Source organism: Sphaerulina musiva (assembly GCF_000320565.1).
Source record: "Sphaerulina musiva SO2202 unplaced genomic scaffold SEPMUscaffold_11, whole genome shotgun sequence".
Classification (NCBI taxonomy): domain Eukaryota; kingdom Fungi; phylum Ascomycota; class Dothideomycetes; order Mycosphaerellales; family Mycosphaerellaceae; genus Sphaerulina; species Sphaerulina musiva.
Genome location: NW_016017393.1, coordinates 1,266,122 through 1,284,637, shown reverse-complemented (window position 1 = coordinate 1,284,637; position 18,516 = coordinate 1,266,122). Strand labels below are relative to the sequence as shown.

At 52.2% G+C, this 18,516-nt stretch overlaps 7 protein-coding genes across 7 annotated transcripts; 3 read left to right on the top strand and 4 right to left on the bottom strand.

Moving 5' to 3' along the window:
- Nucleotides 1–36: 36 nt before the first annotated feature.
- On the bottom strand, nt 37–2,110 carry SEPMUDRAFT_166691 (cystathionine gamma-synthase; the record flags this gene model as incomplete). Its single annotated transcript, XM_016908249.1, has 3 exons — nt 1,914–2,110; nt 1,761–1,855; nt 37–1,702 (listed from the first exon to the last, which is right to left on the bottom strand). Exons 1-3 carry the CDS (start codon nt 1,992–1,994, stop codon nt 37–39), a joined length of 1,842 nt encoding a protein of 613 aa, XP_016757222.1. The 5' UTR covers nt 1,995–2,110.
- A 251-nt stretch (nt 2,111–2,361) lies between these two features.
- Nucleotides 2,362–4,864, top strand: SEPMUDRAFT_151935 (3_5_exonuc-domain-containing protein). Its single transcript, XM_016907135.1, has one exon. It carries the CDS (start codon nt 2,378–2,380, stop codon nt 4,724–4,726), a length of 2,349 nt encoding a protein of 782 aa, XP_016757221.1. The 5' UTR covers nt 2,362–2,377; the 3' UTR covers nt 4,727–4,864.
- A 276-nt stretch (nt 4,865–5,140) lies between these two features.
- On the bottom strand, nt 5,141–6,872 carry SEPMUDRAFT_111564 (uncharacterized protein; the record flags this gene model as incomplete). Its single annotated transcript, XM_016900923.1, has 4 exons — nt 5,141–6,099; nt 6,234–6,563; nt 6,653–6,743; nt 6,792–6,872. 4 exons carry the CDS (start codon nt 6,870–6,872, stop codon nt 5,141–5,143), a joined length of 1,461 nt encoding a protein of 486 aa, XP_016757220.1.
- Nucleotides 6,873–7,231: 359 nt separating this feature from the next.
- Nucleotides 7,232–8,863, bottom strand: SEPMUDRAFT_151934 (uncharacterized protein). Its single transcript, XM_016907134.1, has one exon. The coding sequence runs from the start codon at nt 8,763–8,765 to the stop codon at nt 7,362–7,364; it is 1,404 nt and encodes a 467-aa protein (XP_016757219.1). The 5' UTR covers nt 8,766–8,863; the 3' UTR covers nt 7,232–7,361.
- A 234-nt stretch (nt 8,864–9,097) lies between these two features.
- Nucleotides 9,098–9,726, top strand: SEPMUDRAFT_166688 (uncharacterized protein). The gene is made up of 2 exons (XM_016908248.1): nt 9,098–9,232; nt 9,304–9,726. Exon 2 carries the CDS (start codon nt 9,360–9,362, stop codon nt 9,561–9,563), a length of 204 nt encoding a protein of 67 aa, XP_016757218.1. The 5' UTR covers nt 9,098–9,232; nt 9,304–9,359; the 3' UTR covers nt 9,564–9,726.
- A 1,577-nt stretch (nt 9,727–11,303) lies between these two features.
- SEPMUDRAFT_144857 (uncharacterized protein) lies at nt 11,304–11,987 on the top strand (the record flags this gene model as incomplete). Its single annotated transcript, XM_016903084.1, has 1 exon — nt 11,304–11,987. One exon carries the CDS (start codon nt 11,304–11,306, stop codon nt 11,985–11,987), a length of 684 nt encoding a protein of 227 aa, XP_016757217.1.
- Nucleotides 11,988–12,584: 597 nt separating this feature from the next.
- Nucleotides 12,585–13,268, bottom strand: SEPMUDRAFT_111561 (uncharacterized protein; the record flags this gene model as incomplete). Its single annotated transcript, XM_016900922.1, has 1 exon — nt 12,585–13,268. The coding sequence occupies one exon, from the start codon at nt 13,266–13,268 to the stop codon at nt 12,585–12,587; it is 684 nt and encodes a 227-aa protein (XP_016757216.1).
- Between the last annotated feature and the right edge of the window lie 5,248 nt (nt 13,269–18,516).

The following is an 18,516-nucleotide window of genomic DNA, read 5'->3' as shown; positions in this document are numbered from 1 at the left end:
CCCCCTCCCCCCTCTCCTCCTTCATCTATATCCCCCTCACCCCTTCCACACCGGCACAACCTCCAACGCGTCCCGAAAAACCCTCTCCAGGTCCTCCCTCTCCTCCAACCCCACACTAAACCTCACGAGACTAACCTCACAGCCAAACCCCTTCGCCCACTCCAACTCGCCATAATGCGCCAACAAAACAAACGGACACGTCAACGTAAAATTCGTGCCCAAACTCGGTCCCTTGTGTGTATTCAAATGATCGAAAAACACCGCCGCGTCGTGCACGGAATGGAAGGTAGCGGAGAGTAGACCGCCGTAGCCTCCGGTGGGTAAGCGACAGGTGTCGTAGAGGTGTTTGGAAGGGGAGAATTTAGGATAGTGGAGAGATTTGATTTTGGAGGGGACGGATTGGAGGAGAATGTTGGCGATGGCTTCGGCGTTGTGGTTGATGCGGCGGATGCGAGGGATGAAATCTCGACTGTTGCGTTCGAGATAGACGGCGTCTTCTTCGAATTGGTTGTCTTCGTATTCGCTTCCCAAGACGGTTTTGAGAGTGTGGTACCATCGGGATCGCGGGTTGAGGAGCATCGTGCCGCCCATGACGTTGCTGTCTCCTGAGAAGACTTTGGTGAGGGAGGAGACGACAATGTCGGCGAAGGGGAGGACGTGCACGTTGAGCCAGTTGCCGACGGTTTCGTCGACGACGATGGCGAAGTCGTATTTGTCGGCCAGAGCGCGGAGACGGGTGAGGTCCGGGGATGTGAGGAGGGGGTTGCCCGGGAATTCGCAGAAGAGGGAGAGGAAGCGTTCTCCCTTCTCGAGACGAGATTCGAGATCGTCTAATTCGGAAGCGTTGGCGTGGCCGTAGAAGAGTGCGCCTGGGCCAAACTTTTCGAGCACTTTGAGGGTGTCGACGTAGGGGAAGCCATACATGATGCTTTTGGAGGGCCCGCGGGCGAGGAGGAGAGAGCGATGTGCGGTGAAGATGGCGTTCATGCCGGTGGAGAAGAGATACACGTCTTCGACGGAGAAGCCGGGCACATCGCGGGTCTGATCGGGAGCATCTCCCGAAGAGTGTTCGCTGAGGTTGATGTCTGCGGTGAGCGAACCAGCAATGCGCTTTCGAATGGCAAGCTTGGCTTGGGCTGCGAACTCGGTGCTCAGATTTCGACCGAATCGTGTCTCGACGAATTCGGCAGAAGTGGAAATGTCTTCGCCATTGGATCTCGGAGGAGTCTTGGGCGGAGTAGTATGATCGTTGGTGTGGCTTCCCAGATCTACGGACGTGTTCTTCTGGTATCGTCGAGGACCCTTACAGAGGCGTGGAAGTGGTTGCGTCTGGGAAGTCTGGTCGACGAGATACCCTTCATCGAACGCTCGTTGGCAGAACTCGGCCCGCCTGCTGGAGATGCCCTCCCCGGTGTGTTGCCAAAAAGCTTTTGCTGCTGGCCATAGAGTTTGGGGATATATAACAGCAGACACCCGAGGAAGAATCTTGGTCGTTTGCGATGCGATATGCTCGGGAGTGGGCACAAAGTCCAGCGTACGAATCGTGGAGCAATCTGCGCCGCCGCTCTCGCGTTTGATGAAGTCCTTGCAACGAAGGGCACATCGTGTTGATGGCATCAGCATAGCATACTCTGTGTCGATGTTGCCGTGGACGGCGACTATGCTTCGAGCGAGCTTTTGGATAGACTTGTGGATGAAGAACCTGTGCAAGTTGTGAGTGGGGATTCGATTCTGAGTACTCATCGTGCTCGTCTGCATACCGTGGGTAGCCAGTTTGCATCTTATCAACGACCCATGCCTCCCCTTCTTCGTAGCCGACATTAGATTTCCATGTTGGGAGTGATACGCTGACGGCCTAGATGACAACGAGTCAGCTCATGGGTGATGGTACCCGGTATGGCTATGGAACTCACGTGAGGAGTGTCTGGAGGAATGGCGTTGCCCAAATTATCGTTGAAGGGCAACGCCACTGCTGCTCCAATGGCTGCAGCCATAATCTCGTCGCTACTGGGTGAATCTTCGTCGTTGTTATCCTCAACAAAGAATGCAATAGGTCTTGCGATATGAAGGATTAGGCAGTCCAGATATGTGCAGTGATGCCAGAGTGAAGGTGAGTGAGAGTGAGAGTGAGGTCTGTTTGTCAAGCGAGTGAAGTATTTGTGAAGCGAGCGATGCCGGACCCTGGTCTGAGGGAGTCATTTATTTAGTTAAGGTCTTTTGTGCCCGTGCGTCAATGCTAAGGCTAGTAAGGCACACGCGGGATCCCTGCCGCAGATCGAGGGTTCAGAAAGTTATGCGAGCTCGACTTTGACACCGTCAAAACTACCCACCTACCCAATACACCAAAAAAAAAAAACAACCACAACACTCGCACTCGATGGAGGATTTCCACGCCCTCGAGGCCAACATCAAATCTGCACTTACATCGGCCACACGAAGCGCTGTCTCTCTCGCCAACGAAGACATCCAGTTCCACCGATCTCTTGACTCTTCCGTCGGACCTGCGCTCGATCAGCAAAATGGCCGATTGCTGAGCCTTGCAGAGCGATTGATTGGCGCTGCGACGGCGAATACGGAGATTGTGCGGCCGCCTCGATTGGTGGACTTGGAGTCTGTGGAAGGCAACTGGAAGGCGGTGGTGGATGTGGTCGACAGTCTGCTCGAACGTGCCGACACTGCGCTGGACGAGTTCACTGGAGCCGTCAAGAGACTGAGCCCTGGAGTGGAACAGACGAAGTCGAATAAGGCGGGACGCTCAGCGCCACAGCGTGATCAACGCATTGCTAAGCCGCAGTTGCTCTTCGACCATGTGCCGACCAACAACGATGTGCCACCCTTCAAGCCGCTGCTCGAGACCAAGCCTCATGCTACGACGCCTCTGGAAACTGCGCCTACGCTGGCACCAGGCGCGACCCACCCTGCTTATGCGCAACCCTATCAACACGAGATCGAGAACTACCAATACCCACCGTCGATATACCAGTGGAGCCAGCCTGTCATGTACCATCCATTTGATCAGACGACAGCAACATTGGTGGACACAGAAGAGGCATTGTCGGAAATGCTGGAAGAGCTGAAGCAGGCCAAGGAGATTGCTATCGACTTAGAACACCATGATAGCAGATCATATATTGGGATAGTCTCGTTGATGCAAATCAGTACGCGAGACAAGGACTGGATAGTGGACACCTTGAAACCCTGGAGGCGAAAATTGCAGTGTCTGAACGAAGTGTTTGCAGATCCCGGCATCATCAAAGTTCTGCATGGAGCTTTCATGGATATCATGTGGCTGCAGCGAGATCTGGGGTTGTACATTGTTGGGCTCTTTGATACCTTTCACGCCGCGAGTGTGCTAGGATATACAGGCAGGAGTCTGGCTTTCCTATTGAAGAAGTTCGCCAACGTCGACGCTCAAAAGCAGTATCAGACTGCTGACTGGCGAGTGCGGCCCTTACCCACAGAGCTCTTCGACTATGCCAGGAGCGACACGCACTTCTTGCTGTACATCTTCGATAATATGCGCAACGAGCTTATCCACCGATCGAATCTTGAACTTCCCAATCACGAAGGGGATAAGATCTACGATGTCCTACAGCGTAGCTCAGAAGAAGCACTGCAACGATACGAGTATCCCGTCTATGACGCCGAGCTTGGTCAAGGCGCCGGGTGGTATAGGCTGCTGTCGCGAACGTCTGCCATGCTAACTAAGGAACAATTCTCTGTGTTCCGAGCTGTACATCAGTGGCGCGACGAAGTGGCGAGAGAACAAGACGACAGCGTGAATTATATCATGCCCAATCATCAGATCTTCAGTATCGCTCGAGCCATGCCGCCCAGCAGATTAGCGCTTTTAGGCGTTGCAACTCCAGCATCACAGACCGTGCGACTTCGAGCAGACGAATTACTCAGCCGCATCGTCAAAGCCAAGGAAGCTGGCAAGAATGGGCCGGACATGATGGAGCTGCTGAGTATGGTTGAACCGCAAAAACCGCAAAGAACACCGAAAGAGTCGGCTCCAACTTCGTCGTCCCAGGTCCAGCATCTCGTCGAGACCAAGTCAAAGATTGACGTACCCGCTATTACCTCCGATGTGCCGATTCGCACCACTACCTCGTCTTTCTGGGGACCGGCGTTCGAGAGTAGTGCCTGGAAGCACAAGCAAGCCGCTGCTTCTGTGCCAGGTATCTCACTCGCTGTGCCTTTGCCTCCACTAACTGCCGAGATCTTTGCTGACCCGTCAGAGATGGAGCCGCCCAAATCAGAGGAGGAACCCGAAGTAGAAGCTGTGTCGCCGCAGCGAGAGAACGACGAAGATGTTTTCGTGCTGAAAACTTTGGGCAAGAAGCGCAAGCGTCACACTGAACCCGTGGATGTGATGGCGGCCAACTCAGACGAGATTGCTTTACCAGATGAGAGCGCCACTCGAGCGCAAGAGAAGGCCGAGAGAAAGGCTGCGAAGCGCGCAGCCAAACAAGCAGCCAAAGCGGCTAGCGGGAACGAGACTGCGGCAGTACGAGACGAAATGCAGAATGGAGACGACGAAGTTGCGTTCGATTATGCGAGTGCGCCCAGCATACTGAATCCACCAAGAGAACGTATGAGCGCCAAGGAAAGAAAGAAGAGAGAGAAACAGGTGAATCCGTACGCGAAGAGCATGGATGCGCCAAAGGGGTTGGCCCGCTCGCAGAAAGAAAAGACGGGAAAGAGTATGACTTATAAAGGCTGATGTAGCCTCCTTGTAGACCGTTCGCCCTGGACGATTAGCTTGCAGCAGCCCAAGTGAGATGTGTATATCATCGCTGCAGTAGACTTCACTTCATGTGCCGAGCAAAGGGCTAGACCCCGAGCTATGCATTACTGCCGCTCAGCGCGATCTAACAGCTTTTCTTCACCAGTCTCATCTGAACTCTTCCTATCGAGCCCGAACCAATCCAGCGCTCTGTTGGGATTGGATACGCGCGTATTACACCCTACCAGCCTAAGGTCAACCTTGCTAAGGAAGTCGCACTCGATACTGGGGATCTAACCATGCGTCCGGAGCTGATACCATGGGCCCAGACTAGGTAAGTACCTAGGTACTTGTATACCAACAACATCTTCACTTTCTTACAGACACTTTCCTGCCCCATTCCACTCTCAATCAGAGAGGAGGCAAGAAGCCATGCCGTCTCATGACCTGAGGACAACGACAAGCGCGTCCGCCTCGCACGTTACGTTGACAGAATTCGCATGGAAAGTACTGCCAGCCATGCCGATCATCATCATCACCCTGTGGGTCATTATCAATCTCCTCAAAACTGTCAGGGTAAACCAGAAGCTCGTATTCGGCATCGAGAGAAGACTCTGCAACTGACAAGCTACGCGGAGCGTCGAGAGGAAGTTTTGGTGTTGAGTTATGGATACGAGGGTTCTCTTCTTCCTTCTTGCTATGTTGCGCCTGCTCAACAGCAGTGCGGGCTGCGATGGCGAGGCTGGCGTCTTTTTCGGGGGGAATGTTTGTTGGGAAGAGAGCCCTGTTTTCATCGAATCCGCTCGTCGATAATGCGTGTGGTGTCTGCTGCATGTAGTCCAGTTGACGAAAAGTACCTCCTGGAACGAAATTGCCCGCCGACGCTGGATGGGCGTCAGACTTCGCAGGTAGAACGAGAGAGGATGGTGTATCTGCCGTAGCGAGAGCAGTCGAAGACAAGGCCGAAGCCTGAGTAGAACGCGTCGTACTCATCGGATCGTTGACGCGAGTAGATCGAGAATGAGAAGGCCGTGTGAGCGATTCGTTCTCGTCTGATCCCGCGTAGACAACTTTGCGCCTCGATGGCTCTGTATCGTCGTGATAGGGTCCTGCTTTGACGATCTGGCGTTCTGCACCATCATCATTGTCTGGCCCTGCTTTGACGTACTGGTGTCGTCGTGGTGTCTCCGTTTCGTAGGATTCTGCCGCTCGCATCATCTGGCGGTGTTTTCCTCGTGGGGGGTTTGGTCCTTCCATGGATGCAGGTTGCATGTTGCTCGTGGCGATGGGGATCCTGTTGATAGGTTTTTTGGGGGGGAGATGTGTGATAATGTTGTTGTAAGACGACTTATGACTCGAATTTGTCGTTTCTGCAATGCCGTGTCCACAAGTTCTAGAACAGTAAAGCCTGTTTAAATCAGGTATCAATTGACAATCAGAAAAAAAGAAGTGTTCGAAAAGAGACTGCAGCGTAGAATACAGTGAAGCCTCGTGAACTACATACCTACCTTACGGTAGGTAGTGTGAATCTTTGTGGGACCAAAGGAAGATAGATCCTGTCCCTGCCCTAAAAAGGGGTTATCCCAGAGCAAGTCCCCCAAAAAGACTGATCGAATAAAGAAAGCGTGCACGTCCGAATGGAAAGTGTTCAAGATGCATGGCCCAAGGTAGGCGCAATAACCAACAGCAGACCTTCCGAGAAGGCATTCATGAGGTAGCATTGCATAGCATAGCATAGCATATATCCATGCGCAGGCTGGGTAAACCAAGTGCCAGGCTACCAGAACGTCCGGATCGCTTCCTAAATGCCCGTCGTCTGCAGTAATTGAATTTTCTGTGAAATCGTGAAAGACTTTATAGCAGGTCTATGATTTTCTCCTACCTTAGGTACGTACACGTGCCGAAGCCAACCGATACACTCACTGCTCATCAGACATCTCTCCAATTCAATGGCTTTAATTTCTTTTCTCCGAGCAGAGAGTTCGTTCCCTTCAGTTCGGGTTACAGATTCAGTCTAACTTGTGCTAATATTGACGTCGTGGTAGCTAAAGAAGACACTCACAGAATTTTCAGGGGAAGAGTCGTCCGCCTCAAGGAGAGCAGTACTCCTAGAGTAGTTCCCTGCTTGGATTCCCGACGACATACTGCATTCATCCGGTACTGAACTGGTTTATTTCTCTTCTCCTTGTGTCCCTCTCCAGAACAGGAGTCTCGACCGATATACGTGGCTTGTGTGATATGAATGGTTCTTGTGCCGAAGATGTTACTGGTAAGTCAGCAGTCGGACTTGTTGGAGCAGCCCGATTTAGGGAGATCTGACCCCATCTACAGCCACGTTGGCATCTTTTGGATGGCAGGGCAGATCTCGTTTCCAAAGCGCGATTGCGATTGCACATGTGACCTAACATCGTGCTGTTGAAAGCTCATGATGTGATGGGATGTCGGAGGATATGGGCGGAAGACGCGTGAGGCTCAACGAGTGAAATGTGGAGAGCGCCAAGCCGTATTCATAGCTCTGTAACATAAGTCGAATGCAAGATGAAGCTTGTCCAGTACATTTTTGATACAAGATATCCAGATACCGCCTGACTATCTACAGCTGCCGAGCTCGTCCCACTGTCATTGATATCACTCACAACTCCTCATGGCCAGCCTTGACCTCCTCCGCCTTCTGCTTGACCTTCTCAGCGCCTGCAGCCACGCCCTCCGCGGCCTGCTTGACCGCTTCATTCTTTACTTTTTGCGCCTTGTCTTTGACTGACTCGTAGCTCTCGCCGGCTGCCTTGGCCTTTTCCTTGACAGCCTCAGCGCCCTCCCCAGCAGCGTCCGTTGCAGCCTGTGCTTTCTTGCCAGCCTCGTCCTTCACAGATTCGGCGGTATCAGCTGCAGCGTCTGCAGTGTCCTTGACTTTTTGTCCGACAGTCTCAGCGCCCTCGGCAGCGCCATCCTTTGCGGCTGCGGCCTGTTTCTTCGCTTTCTCGATCTGCTCTCTGACAGCTGCCGGCATTTCTCCCGTCTTCGCTCCCGTTCCTGCTCCAGCTCCTGCTGCATCAGCGCCAGCACCAGCGCCTCCCATCAGGTTGCCCATGGAGCCCATCAGGGATTCCAGCTTACCGCCCTTGAGTGGTCGCTTCTCCATGGCCTTCTTACATGGCGCTGGTGGAGCAGGAAGACTCTCATCGAGTATCACCCTGCCCACAGTCTCATACTTCTTGTTGTTCGCGAAGAAGTTCACCCAGTGCGCCAGAGTCTCTTGTACCTTCGCATCGGCCTCCTCCTTGTCTGTGATCCGTCTCTTAGCCCTCATTTTTGGTCCCACTTTTCCAAATCGTGCAAGCGCCTTCTCAGCCATGGTCTTGAGCATTTCCTGCGGCATGGCGCCCATAGCGCCCAAATCTCCTTCGAAATCTCCCTCGCCGACGTCGGTGAGCATTTCATCCATGTACTTGGGCATGAACATCACTTCCACGTCGTCCAGTCTCCATGTGAACTGTTCCGGCTCGTCCCAACACTCCGTAATCCAGGCTCGAGTGGCATCTTTCCCGACGAAGTGGTTGTAGTGACCACCTGGTCCGTAGAAGGCTGGACTGGCAGAAACATCGAAGATGGTGCCGTTGATGCCGAGGTAGATTGGTTTCTCGGGGTCACTGCCATCGAACTCTTTCAGCTCCTCCTCGGTCAAGCTGAGCAGTCCCGTAGTCTCTGCTGCTGCTGCGCCAAACAGCGGCGCCTCTTTCTTGCCCAAAGCGTAGTTGTTCAGTGTGCGGTCTACGACGGGAAACTTTTCATTGATGTAGGCAGCAAAAGGGCCTTGGTTGCGATTGTCGAATTTGTAGTAGAAGGTCAAGGAAATGCCAGTCATGAAGACAACAATCATCCATATTAGGACCCAAATATTGGGCTCCAGATCGAGGTCTGACTCAGCACGCTTCCGTTTGGAGTCGTCCTCCTCCTCGCGAGGTGTATTAGTGGGTTTTCCATTGGAGGTTACGCCTTCAACAGGCTTGCGCTGGCGGAGGGAGTCTGCGGACGCCATGATATTTGGTATGTGAGGGGGACTAGACAGGAGAGGAAAGGACACGGGAGAAGCAGTCAAGCGAAATGGAAGACATTTGTCGATAGGACGTCATTGTAGCCAAACAGCAGCCAGCCATTCCAACTACGGAGGTACTGCAAGCTGGCCATCCCATCTCTGGAACTTGGTGATCTTCCAGAGCTCCAGCGGTGGAAATGATCGGCCAAGCCAAGAAGCCCAGCCAAGAACGAAGGCATGGATGGCATCAACACATGAATTTGTCGTTGATATAGCAACGCTGATGACCTGTATGTACCAGATATATCTGCTTTCACTTCCACCTCCATTTATTGCTCACTCTGCCCGATTGCATGTGTGATAGAATACACAGCACAGGTGTGTTGGCTCTAACGCCTCATCTCGGCTACGAATCAAAACCTCAACCTCAGTCCTCGTGACCTTTTCCGTTAACCGAGTCTTAAGGCTAGGTAGGTACTTCTAATGGCGCGTGTCCGAATATACGGCACATTGATGGGAATTTGCCGACGAAAGAGTGTAGGACACAGCAGTCTGCGGTACAAGAACCCGTGATGGCCACGCACGGCATCTTTCGAGATGCCAGTGAACAATTACAATGGTCACGAGGTGGAGGATATTGGCGCGTTCCTTGGAGGAGGCGACGATAATGGAGGCAATGATACCCAAGCAGACAACGTTACAGCCAGCGAAGACGCTGATATATTGAGTCTAACGACACGGAAGCAGAGAGTGATGGCCATGGGCCAGCTGCTGGCAAGCACCTCCCCTCCTTGTCGCTGATACGCAGAAAGGAGAAAGGGAGGTGTGTAGAGTGGAAACAATCAAAATGATGAGGAGTTACCCATGAGAGGAGGCCGCCAGCTGTACAGAACGACACTGTACAGATTGATGTCTCGGAAAAGCCTACTACGACATCTATGCGCCTCGGAAGTGAGACACAGGCTCATATGCACTATCCGGACTCCGGAACCGACTCTCTTATGTCCGCTTTCTGGATTTTCTTATGCAAACATAATCTCGGCAGCGCAGCGAATCCGTAAGCTAACAGCCAGTCCTTATTCAATATCTACACTCCCAATGTCATTGGCTGCCTCGAGACTCTATAGGATCGATGTATCCATAGCGGAGGCAGTTTTATTTGAGATACCTAAGCCTTTCCGCAGCGGCTACATACAGCGAACGGCAGTGCATTTGTCTTCCTAATGCATGTATTCGGCCATTCTGTAGACAAGAAGAATCACATGCCTACGCGGTCTGAAATACTTATCAGAAGCTATAAGTCCTCTACACAATAAACAAGGGCGGCGAGAATACAGCTTAGAATCCTCGGCCAACATAAAATCGAGCTATAGACAGCGATCCGCTGCCTTTCCCTCCGCAAGTGCTGTTGACGGCAGAATGCAGAATGAATGCTTCGCGGAGCGGCAGGAACCTACTGCTCTATCCTCTCTACGTTGGCTGCAGAGAGTACTACAACAAGTAACAGAGAACACGGGGACATGAGCTCATTGGAAGCTTCTTGCTGGAAGGAGTACCTAGATGCTCGGCATGGCGGTCGAGAGCCCATATCTCCATGAGTTACAATTTTGAAGACTCCTGATCGGAGCGGCAGCTCGGTCGTCTTAGAAACATTCGATGCTCACCAGGGCATGCCATTGGAATTCTGTCGACGGGATCTGTAAGTTTGCGATGCCGCTGCACCGGAGGACAATCCGAGTATAAGACTGATAATAGGTTGAAGAGGGGGGGCGGTATAGCCTTGAGACAACCCTAAATGATGGTTCATTTACATATAGCTGTAGCGATGGCAAAAGGATAGTACTCATAGTCATATTACCATAGCGAAGCTTGCTATAAGTTATCTACCTTATGTCTGGTATCATCGTGTTCATAGGTATCGAAGGAAATTCGGGACCGAATAGCGGATACGCCCGTGGCGGCTGATGAAAACTCTTGGCAAGACTACTCTCTTCACTTCACCTCGCCCAGAATACACCCCAACCCCTCCTCCTTCTTTGCGTCCTTTGTAGCCAAAGAATGCAGCACGTACCAAAGTCATGCTTCCACGGGCAAGGCTAGGCCTCCACAGCATGTCGAGTGGATCCCCCTGAGCACAAAATGTACCTCTCGCGATTCTCGACCAGACGGCATCTGTCATCGCTGCTCTTCAGCATTGCGTTCCTGGTATGCATTTTGCTATACCTGACACATGGCACGAACGAGGTCATAGACATGCCTGTTCTGCCGCAAGAAGATTTACAAACGTTCTCGTCTCGAGCGATCAACAACACGGTAATGATCGTAGCTGTCAACACAGGAATGCTTCACTGGGCCGAAAATCTGCTTTGCTCTTTCAAAGCAACCACGTTCGACGAGTCCAACATGGTCTTCTGGGCCCTGGATGCACATGCAAAGCAAGTGATTGAAGAGAAAGGTCTCGCTGCATACCACGATCCATCTCTCTTCGCCACAAGTACGAATGAGAACAAGCAGGGCAATACAGCATCCTACAACCGCATGATGCGGGAACGACCCAAGTTCTTCATGAAAATTCTCTCTGCGGGATTGGACATTTTGATGATCGATGCCGATACGATCTGGTGGCAAAATCCATTCTCTATTGTGCCTGACAGTCACGATCGTCCGGCCGTGGACATCGTCTACAGCACGGATGCTCGAGAATTCTACCAAGACCATGATGCATTTCGTGATGTCTGGAGGAGAGGACCGTTTGTACCTCCAATCTGCAACGGCATCTTTTGGATGAAGAGCACCACAGCGACCATTTCTCTATGGAAGGACATGTTAGCGATCTTTGAGACACCTTGGTATAAAGCCTTCTTTCGGCCCAAGGGATTTCAAGACGATCAGAGAGGCATGGATGTTCTTCTCAATCACGGTCGTGCACAGGTTGTGGCGCCTTTTCCGGAAGGAATACATGAAGATCAAGTTCCCACGGCTGCGATCAGTTCATCAGATGCAGTGTTGAAAGTTCGACTCCTGGATCAGACGAGCATCGCGAATGGTCAATTGCTTATGAATAGGCAAAGTAGATACGCCGAGAACCTGGCGAAGCTTAGAAAGTCCGGAGGAGACCGCATAGCGGCGCATTTCAATTGGGACACGACAGTCGTCTCGAAAGAAGATGGTGCCAAGGAATTGGGTCTTGTTCTCCTGGACGAGAATGGGAGATGTGTGAATTGATCGCACGTAGAATGTTACTACTTGAGCTCTAACTCTCCCTTATAACCTCGTTCTGGACCATGAGCTTCCGCGGTTCTCAGCTGCAGGTGTCCGAAGAGGTGTCTGAGCGCTCAGATGATTTGGCGCTGGAAGAGCGTGGTTTGGACATCCTGAGCTCAGTGACTGTATTGCGTGGTTCTAGTTGCTGTATCCGTGATCTTGCTGTGGCATGTACTGCTGGAATGTCCGGCTTGTCATGTCAGATGGAGACCTTCCGATGTGCGGGAGAATTGAGGGCGTATGTGACAATTTGAGTGCTGTGGTGGATCCTGAATCCGATTTGAAACAACATTGAGGAGAGAGAAGTCCCGTGGATAGGCATTCAAGAATGAAGACATATGCGAGTACAAGAGACTTAGTCCAGCATGGTTGAAAGGTGGCGCCCCGGATCCAATGCTTCGTAGTGTAGCACTGGCACCACGAGCCAAGATCACAGCGGTCAGAAAAGGAGAAGAGTCGTCATGTCGGCACCGTGCTCAACATATTAGTCCTGGAGCTATTCACCACAACATCAGCAAACATTCTTGATGACATCCCCAGACACGAAACCAGAGAGACTCACAAGTCGCAAAGCGTGACTCCATTCCATCGACCGAGCTGATTTTCCAAATGCACAGATGCCACTGGCAGTCTCTCTTTCTCGTCCTGGGACGGTGCAGGCCAAGAACAACTCCCTTCCAATCCCGCGACTGAACGATTATCATTCATCTCCACGGGCACATCAGCCTCCATCTCTTGATAAGGAGCTTCCCACCGCTGATACGGATCATACGTTCCAGCAAGATTCGCCTTTCCCTGAAGCTGCCGCTCATCTCCATCCCTCAGTTCCCAGCTCCTCCAAAGACTACCACTCCCACCATCACCATTGATACCACCTCCTTCTTCCAAATACGCAATACTTAGTCTGAACCAGTCGAAATCATCTTCGATAACAGGAACCAAGAGTTTGTCTTCTTCTTCTTCTTTCCCTCCTTCACCACCACCACCACCACCACCACCACCACCACCACCGCCGCCCCCCGTCCTCATCGCCATCATCAAAACCTCCTCCTCCCCCCAACTAGTAGAACCAACACCTCTCTCCTCCCTCAGACTTCGCCAACAACCTCTTCCACCACTCCTACTGCAGCGCCAAACACCAGAGAGAGTAGTTCCAGCTTTATTCATCTCACTCCGCCTCAAAGGCGGAGCTTTCCTCTTCCAATGCTCGTACGGTTTGAAACTAGAGAAGAATGGTGCCATATTTTATTTTTTTTTCTTCTCAAAGCAGGTAGGGCAGGGTTACTCAAATCACAGAGTACCTACCTAGGTACAGGTAGGTAGTACCTAATTTCGGGTGATTTAAAATCGCTGCTGGAACTTGTTGTATTGAGAACTTGGATTTGCCTCCCGTCGGCGGGTCTGTGAAAATATGGATGGTAGTGCTACCTGAAAGATGGATTCAAGGGAGACTTCCTTACTTAGGGTGATGAAAACAGTGACTCAGGGGAACTTGCCGATATCTTCCCTTCCTTCCTTCCTTAGGTATTATAGATATCGTCGCCCCCTTCTCCCCCTCCTGCTCGGAAAATCATGCGGGGTGTGCCTCCTTTTCTTCATTCTCACTCCTACGTTGTTCACATCCAGTAGTACATCAAAACCCGTAGGAAAAAGTAAGAACCGAATTTAGGATTCGTAAAACTTCACTGCATTCCACCAATACCTAGGTGCCTAGCCTACCCTACCTGGCCTACCTTCATCAATCCAACATTGGTATGCCCGTCGGTCGTGGGCAGGAAACCGATGAGCGCCAGCCAACCCCCCCCCCCCCCCCCAAAAAAGTTTAACCCCATCAGCCCGCCCTCTTTCTTTCGGACATGTCATCAACCCTTGATCCCCACAAAAATAACGCCACCAGCTTCTCTCCCGAGCCCTGTTTGTCTGTCTGTACATGCATAAGGTATCATATCATTCATTCACCCGCGGCACACCAAAGCAAGCAAGGCATGAGATTTATGCCGCCTCAGCTGCGACCGGTTGCGGCGTCGCAGCCTCATGTACTCGAGGAGGTTGCTGTACCGTCCGATGTCGCGGGTCAATGTAGTCGCGATTTTCCACAGTGACACTCTTGGTCTGTAGATACAAAGGAAAAAAACAGTGTCAGCCGTGGATTCGAATGCCCGTCATATCCGCAAAATGTCACTTTTCGGCGCAAGGATACGCTTGCAGCAAAGCCATCAAAAGCTTGGTTGGACGTCTGTCAAACGGGAAGGGAGGAGTCTGGTGGAGAAAAAAAGAAGAAGAGGAAATACTCACCATGTGGTTAACCTTGTACACCCCCACCAGCCGACTCGCCAACTCAAACATGTTGTTGCGCAGAGAAATGACAATGAATTGGGCATTTTTCGTCCGTTCCTTGATATACGCAGCCACAATCGACACATTTCGAAAATCCAACGCGGCATCAATCTCATCCATGACATATAACGGCGTAGGCTTGTAATGATGCAGCGCAAACACCAGCGCCAGGGACGAAAGTGTCTTCTCACCACCGGACAAGTTGCCAATGTTCTTCCACGACTTCTTCGGCGGCATGACGGAGAATAGAATGCCTTCGCTGAATGGATCGAGAGAGTCGACCAATTCCAGTTCAGCATTGCCGCCCATCGTGATCATCTGGTACATTTCCTTCAGCCGCTGCGAGATGATGAAGAAACCTTCCATGAAGCCTTCCAGACGTAGTCGACGCATGTCGTCGGTTCGCTTCTTGGCCGCGTCTCGTGCTGCCAGTGCGGTGTTGAGATCTTCCAGCCGGTCGCTGTACTCACGCACACGTTTTCGATACTCGGCTAGCACCGAAAGCTCTACCGCCTGGCTCGTGCGCTCCTCCAGCGACGCGATCTGAGCTTTGAGACTGTTCTTGTCCAGGTCTTCGAGCTCGTCGCGTGACAATTCCGGGACCGGTTCGGGCTCCTTTTCTTCGCCGTCCTCCGACACGTTCTGCACACTGAGCTTGCTGAGTTTCTCGAGCCAGTACGAGTGCTGCTTCTGATTAGTGGCAAGATGCTTCTGGCTCTCTTCCAGGCTGTTGCGCATGTCCACCTCCGCGCCTCTCGTCTCGTTGAGCTCCGATTGCATTTCTTCCATCTGCTTTTTGAGCGTATCGAGCTGGTCCATCTTTTCCTCGAGCGCGAGCTTGATCTCTTCGTATTGGTGGAGCAAGTCCGCGTTGCCATTGTTCTGCTTTTCAACACTCTGTTCCACACTCTCGAGCTCCGACGCGATCTTCTCCAAGTCCTTCTCGGCATCAGCCAGTGCCTTCTCGTGCTTGACCTGTGCCTTTTCTGCTTTAGTCTTCGACATCTCTGCCGCACTGAGTCGCTCGTTAAGGAGATCAATCTGTTCTTTGAGGCTGTCCACCTTGGCTTTCTGTCCTCGTAGCTTGATACCACCAATTTCCATGATCTTGTTTTGAAGCTCTTTGATCTCAGCTTCAAGACCTTCTGTCTCATGTTGCAACCTCTCCACATCCTTCTGCATGGCGCTGATGCTCTTCTCAAGACTGGCAGTCTTGCTCTTGTCGGTCTTTGAACTGTGTTGTTCGCCTGACAATTCCGAGATGCGATGCTCAGAGTCCGCGATATTGCGGTCAATGCTGCCGAGCTCCAGTTCTAACTTCTGCATGTGTGTCTCTAGCCTAGGTACTTCGGTCTGCAATTGCCTGACCTGGCTCTCCAGTGCACTCTGCTCCTCCTGTAGCGTAGCATACTCCTGTTCAAGAGTATCGCGGTCGACCTCGTACCTCTGCACTTGCTCCTTCGTCGTGTCAGCAGCAACTTTGGACGACATGGCGCCCTTGGACACTTTGTTGCCACCACCCGTCATCACACCGGACTTATCGATAAGCTTTCCTTCCAGTGAGACCACTCGCCACCTCTTTGCCCCGTATGCGACACGATCAGCCTGTTGCGAATCCTTGGCGACCAGAGTGTTTTGCAGGACGCTGTAGAAAGCTGGAAGGAAGCGATCGTGCTTAGGCTTGACTAGATCAAAGAGTCGCGAGCAGTTTTCGGGTGTCTCGATGGGCGACATATCTCGATTCGGCAACTTGTCGAGACAGATGAAGTTGGCGCGTCCGAGATTGTTTTTGCGAAGGTAGTCAATGCATTGCTGCGCAGCTTCGACCGTGTCGACGACCATATTGTCAAGGGCAGAACAAGCAGTCGAGATGGCTATATCGTATTTGGAGTCAATGGTCCCCAGGTTGCCGAGACGTCCATGAAAACCATCGACCCGACCCGAATCCCTGAGGCGAGTGAGACCAGCAAGCACATTACCTTGGCTTTGCGTCGCTGACAGGCTCGCCCGAGCCTCGTCTGCTTTCGACCGTGCATTAGACAGTTTGGACTTCAGACCGGGCTCTTTTGCCAGTACACCATCGAGTTGCTTTTGCGCCGCCTTTATATCTTTTTCGGCAGCTTTCATCTGCGACTTCGAGCTGTCCATCTCCGTTGCCTTGGCCTCGCGTTGTTCTTGCAGGCTTGCGATCTTGGCTTGGACATCTGCAATGGCTGTTGCGCCCGCATTCTCCCGTTCCCGCAGGATGTCGAGCTCAGACTGCGCGACGGCGATCGAGGATTGCTTCTCGTTGATCTTTGCTGACCACGGCTCAAGCTGCTTCTGCTTGGCTGCGATCTCGTCGCTGATGCCCTGCGTCTTGCCTTTTAGCGATTCACGAATCTCGGCAAGCTCTTGGTTTTCGGCTTGCATGTCTTGCTCCAGACTCTCTATTTCACCTGTCCAGCGTTCCACATCGTCGGCAGCTTGCTTTGACAAGTTCTGCGCTTGAGCAATCTCAAACTTGGACGTCTCACGAATCTTTTCGAGCTTCTTCTCCTTGTTCTTGAGATGCTTCTTCTTCTCCTCCACTTTGACGCCTGCCTTCTCAATGTCCTCGACTTGTTTCTTGAGACCAGCGGTATCTTTTTGCATCTTTTCATACATCTTAGACTCATTTCGGTGTTGTTTCTCTACTGCCTTGATCTCGGCTTCAGCCTCTTGATGTCTCCCGAGTTCTTCATCGAGCTTTGCTTGGACTTGGGCAATGGCTTCCTCAGACACTTGAATGTTGTCCCCGCACTCGGCAATATAGATCTGGTAGAGGGCTGACTGCTTAGAAGCAAGATCATTCTCGTCTCGGAGGTATGCGAGCGCCTTTTCCTTTTTGTCTTCCAGGCCATTCTTCTCCTTCTCAACGTGTTGAACACGGGTACTCTTCTCCAAGCATACTTCGTTCAGGGTTTCCGTCTCTGCGGCAGCTTCCTCGATTGGAGTCTTGTACTTTGACGTGCCTATAATGTCCTCAAGGTACTCGAGTAAGCCATCGTCGTGCTCGTTTGCGGCCTTTGGCTTCATCTGCGCAATCGACTCCACCTCGCCTTGAAGGATCAAGAAACGCTTGTGATCCAGATCGATCCCTTTCCCCTTGAGCAAAGTCGTGACTGTTGTGAAGTCTGACGTTCTGCCGTTGATGTAGTATTTGCTACTGTTGTTCTTGAATGCCCGCCTGGAAACCACGAGCTGGGAATCAGGCACGACTTCCGATCCTCCTCCAGGCAGATCCATGACCATCTGGAAATGCACCTCGACCTCGCAATAGTCTAGATCAGGGTACTGGGCGCTGTTATGGATCAGGGCAGAGATCTTGCCCTGTCGCATCTTGCTTGCACGGAAGCCAAACACAAACAGCAGCGAGTCAATCACGTTGCTCTTGCCTGATCCGTTCGGCCCTACCACCGAGGAGAACGAGGCATGAAAGGGTCCAACTCTCTGTTCTCCCGCGTACGACTTGAAGTTTGTCAAAGTCAGCCAGGTAATGGTCATTCGCGGCTTCGCTTCTACCGGCTCTTGCGAGGCAGGAACTCCCATTGCTCTCCTTTTCACCACGATATCCATGGGTCGTTCCAGCTTCGTCAAACTCGGGTCAATCTTCTTCACCGCGATTTGTGTCGCGTCTGGTCCAGGAGTTCGCTGCTGCACCGAGACCATGCTCGCATCTTCGTCTTCGGACGGCGTCATGGGACGCTTTACAGCCTTCGGCGTCGCAGCGTTCTCGTCCATGGTCGCATCAGTCATTTCTACATCGTCGTGGGGACTGCTTTGCTGCGAGGATTTACGCGGAGTCTGTTCGTTGATGGACATCTCCGTGAGTGGAGTTCCATGGCGCGAAGAAGTGTCGCGCGGCTCCGGTGAGGCTGATGCTTGGGGCGTCGGTAGTGGAGGCGGCCGATCTTCCTCCAAATCCGTCGCGATGGACACACGAGACGCCCTGCTCTTTCGGGCGCGGGCATCCTTGACACTGCGTCGCTTGGGAGGCGACTTCTTGGTAGGGGACTCTGGTTCCTCCGTTCCATCCTCGGGCGGTGGACTGAAGACATGCGACGGCTCGATCGACGATTCTACCGTCGTACGTCGCGCTGCCGTGCGTCTCCGCGTCGTCGCATCACCCAAT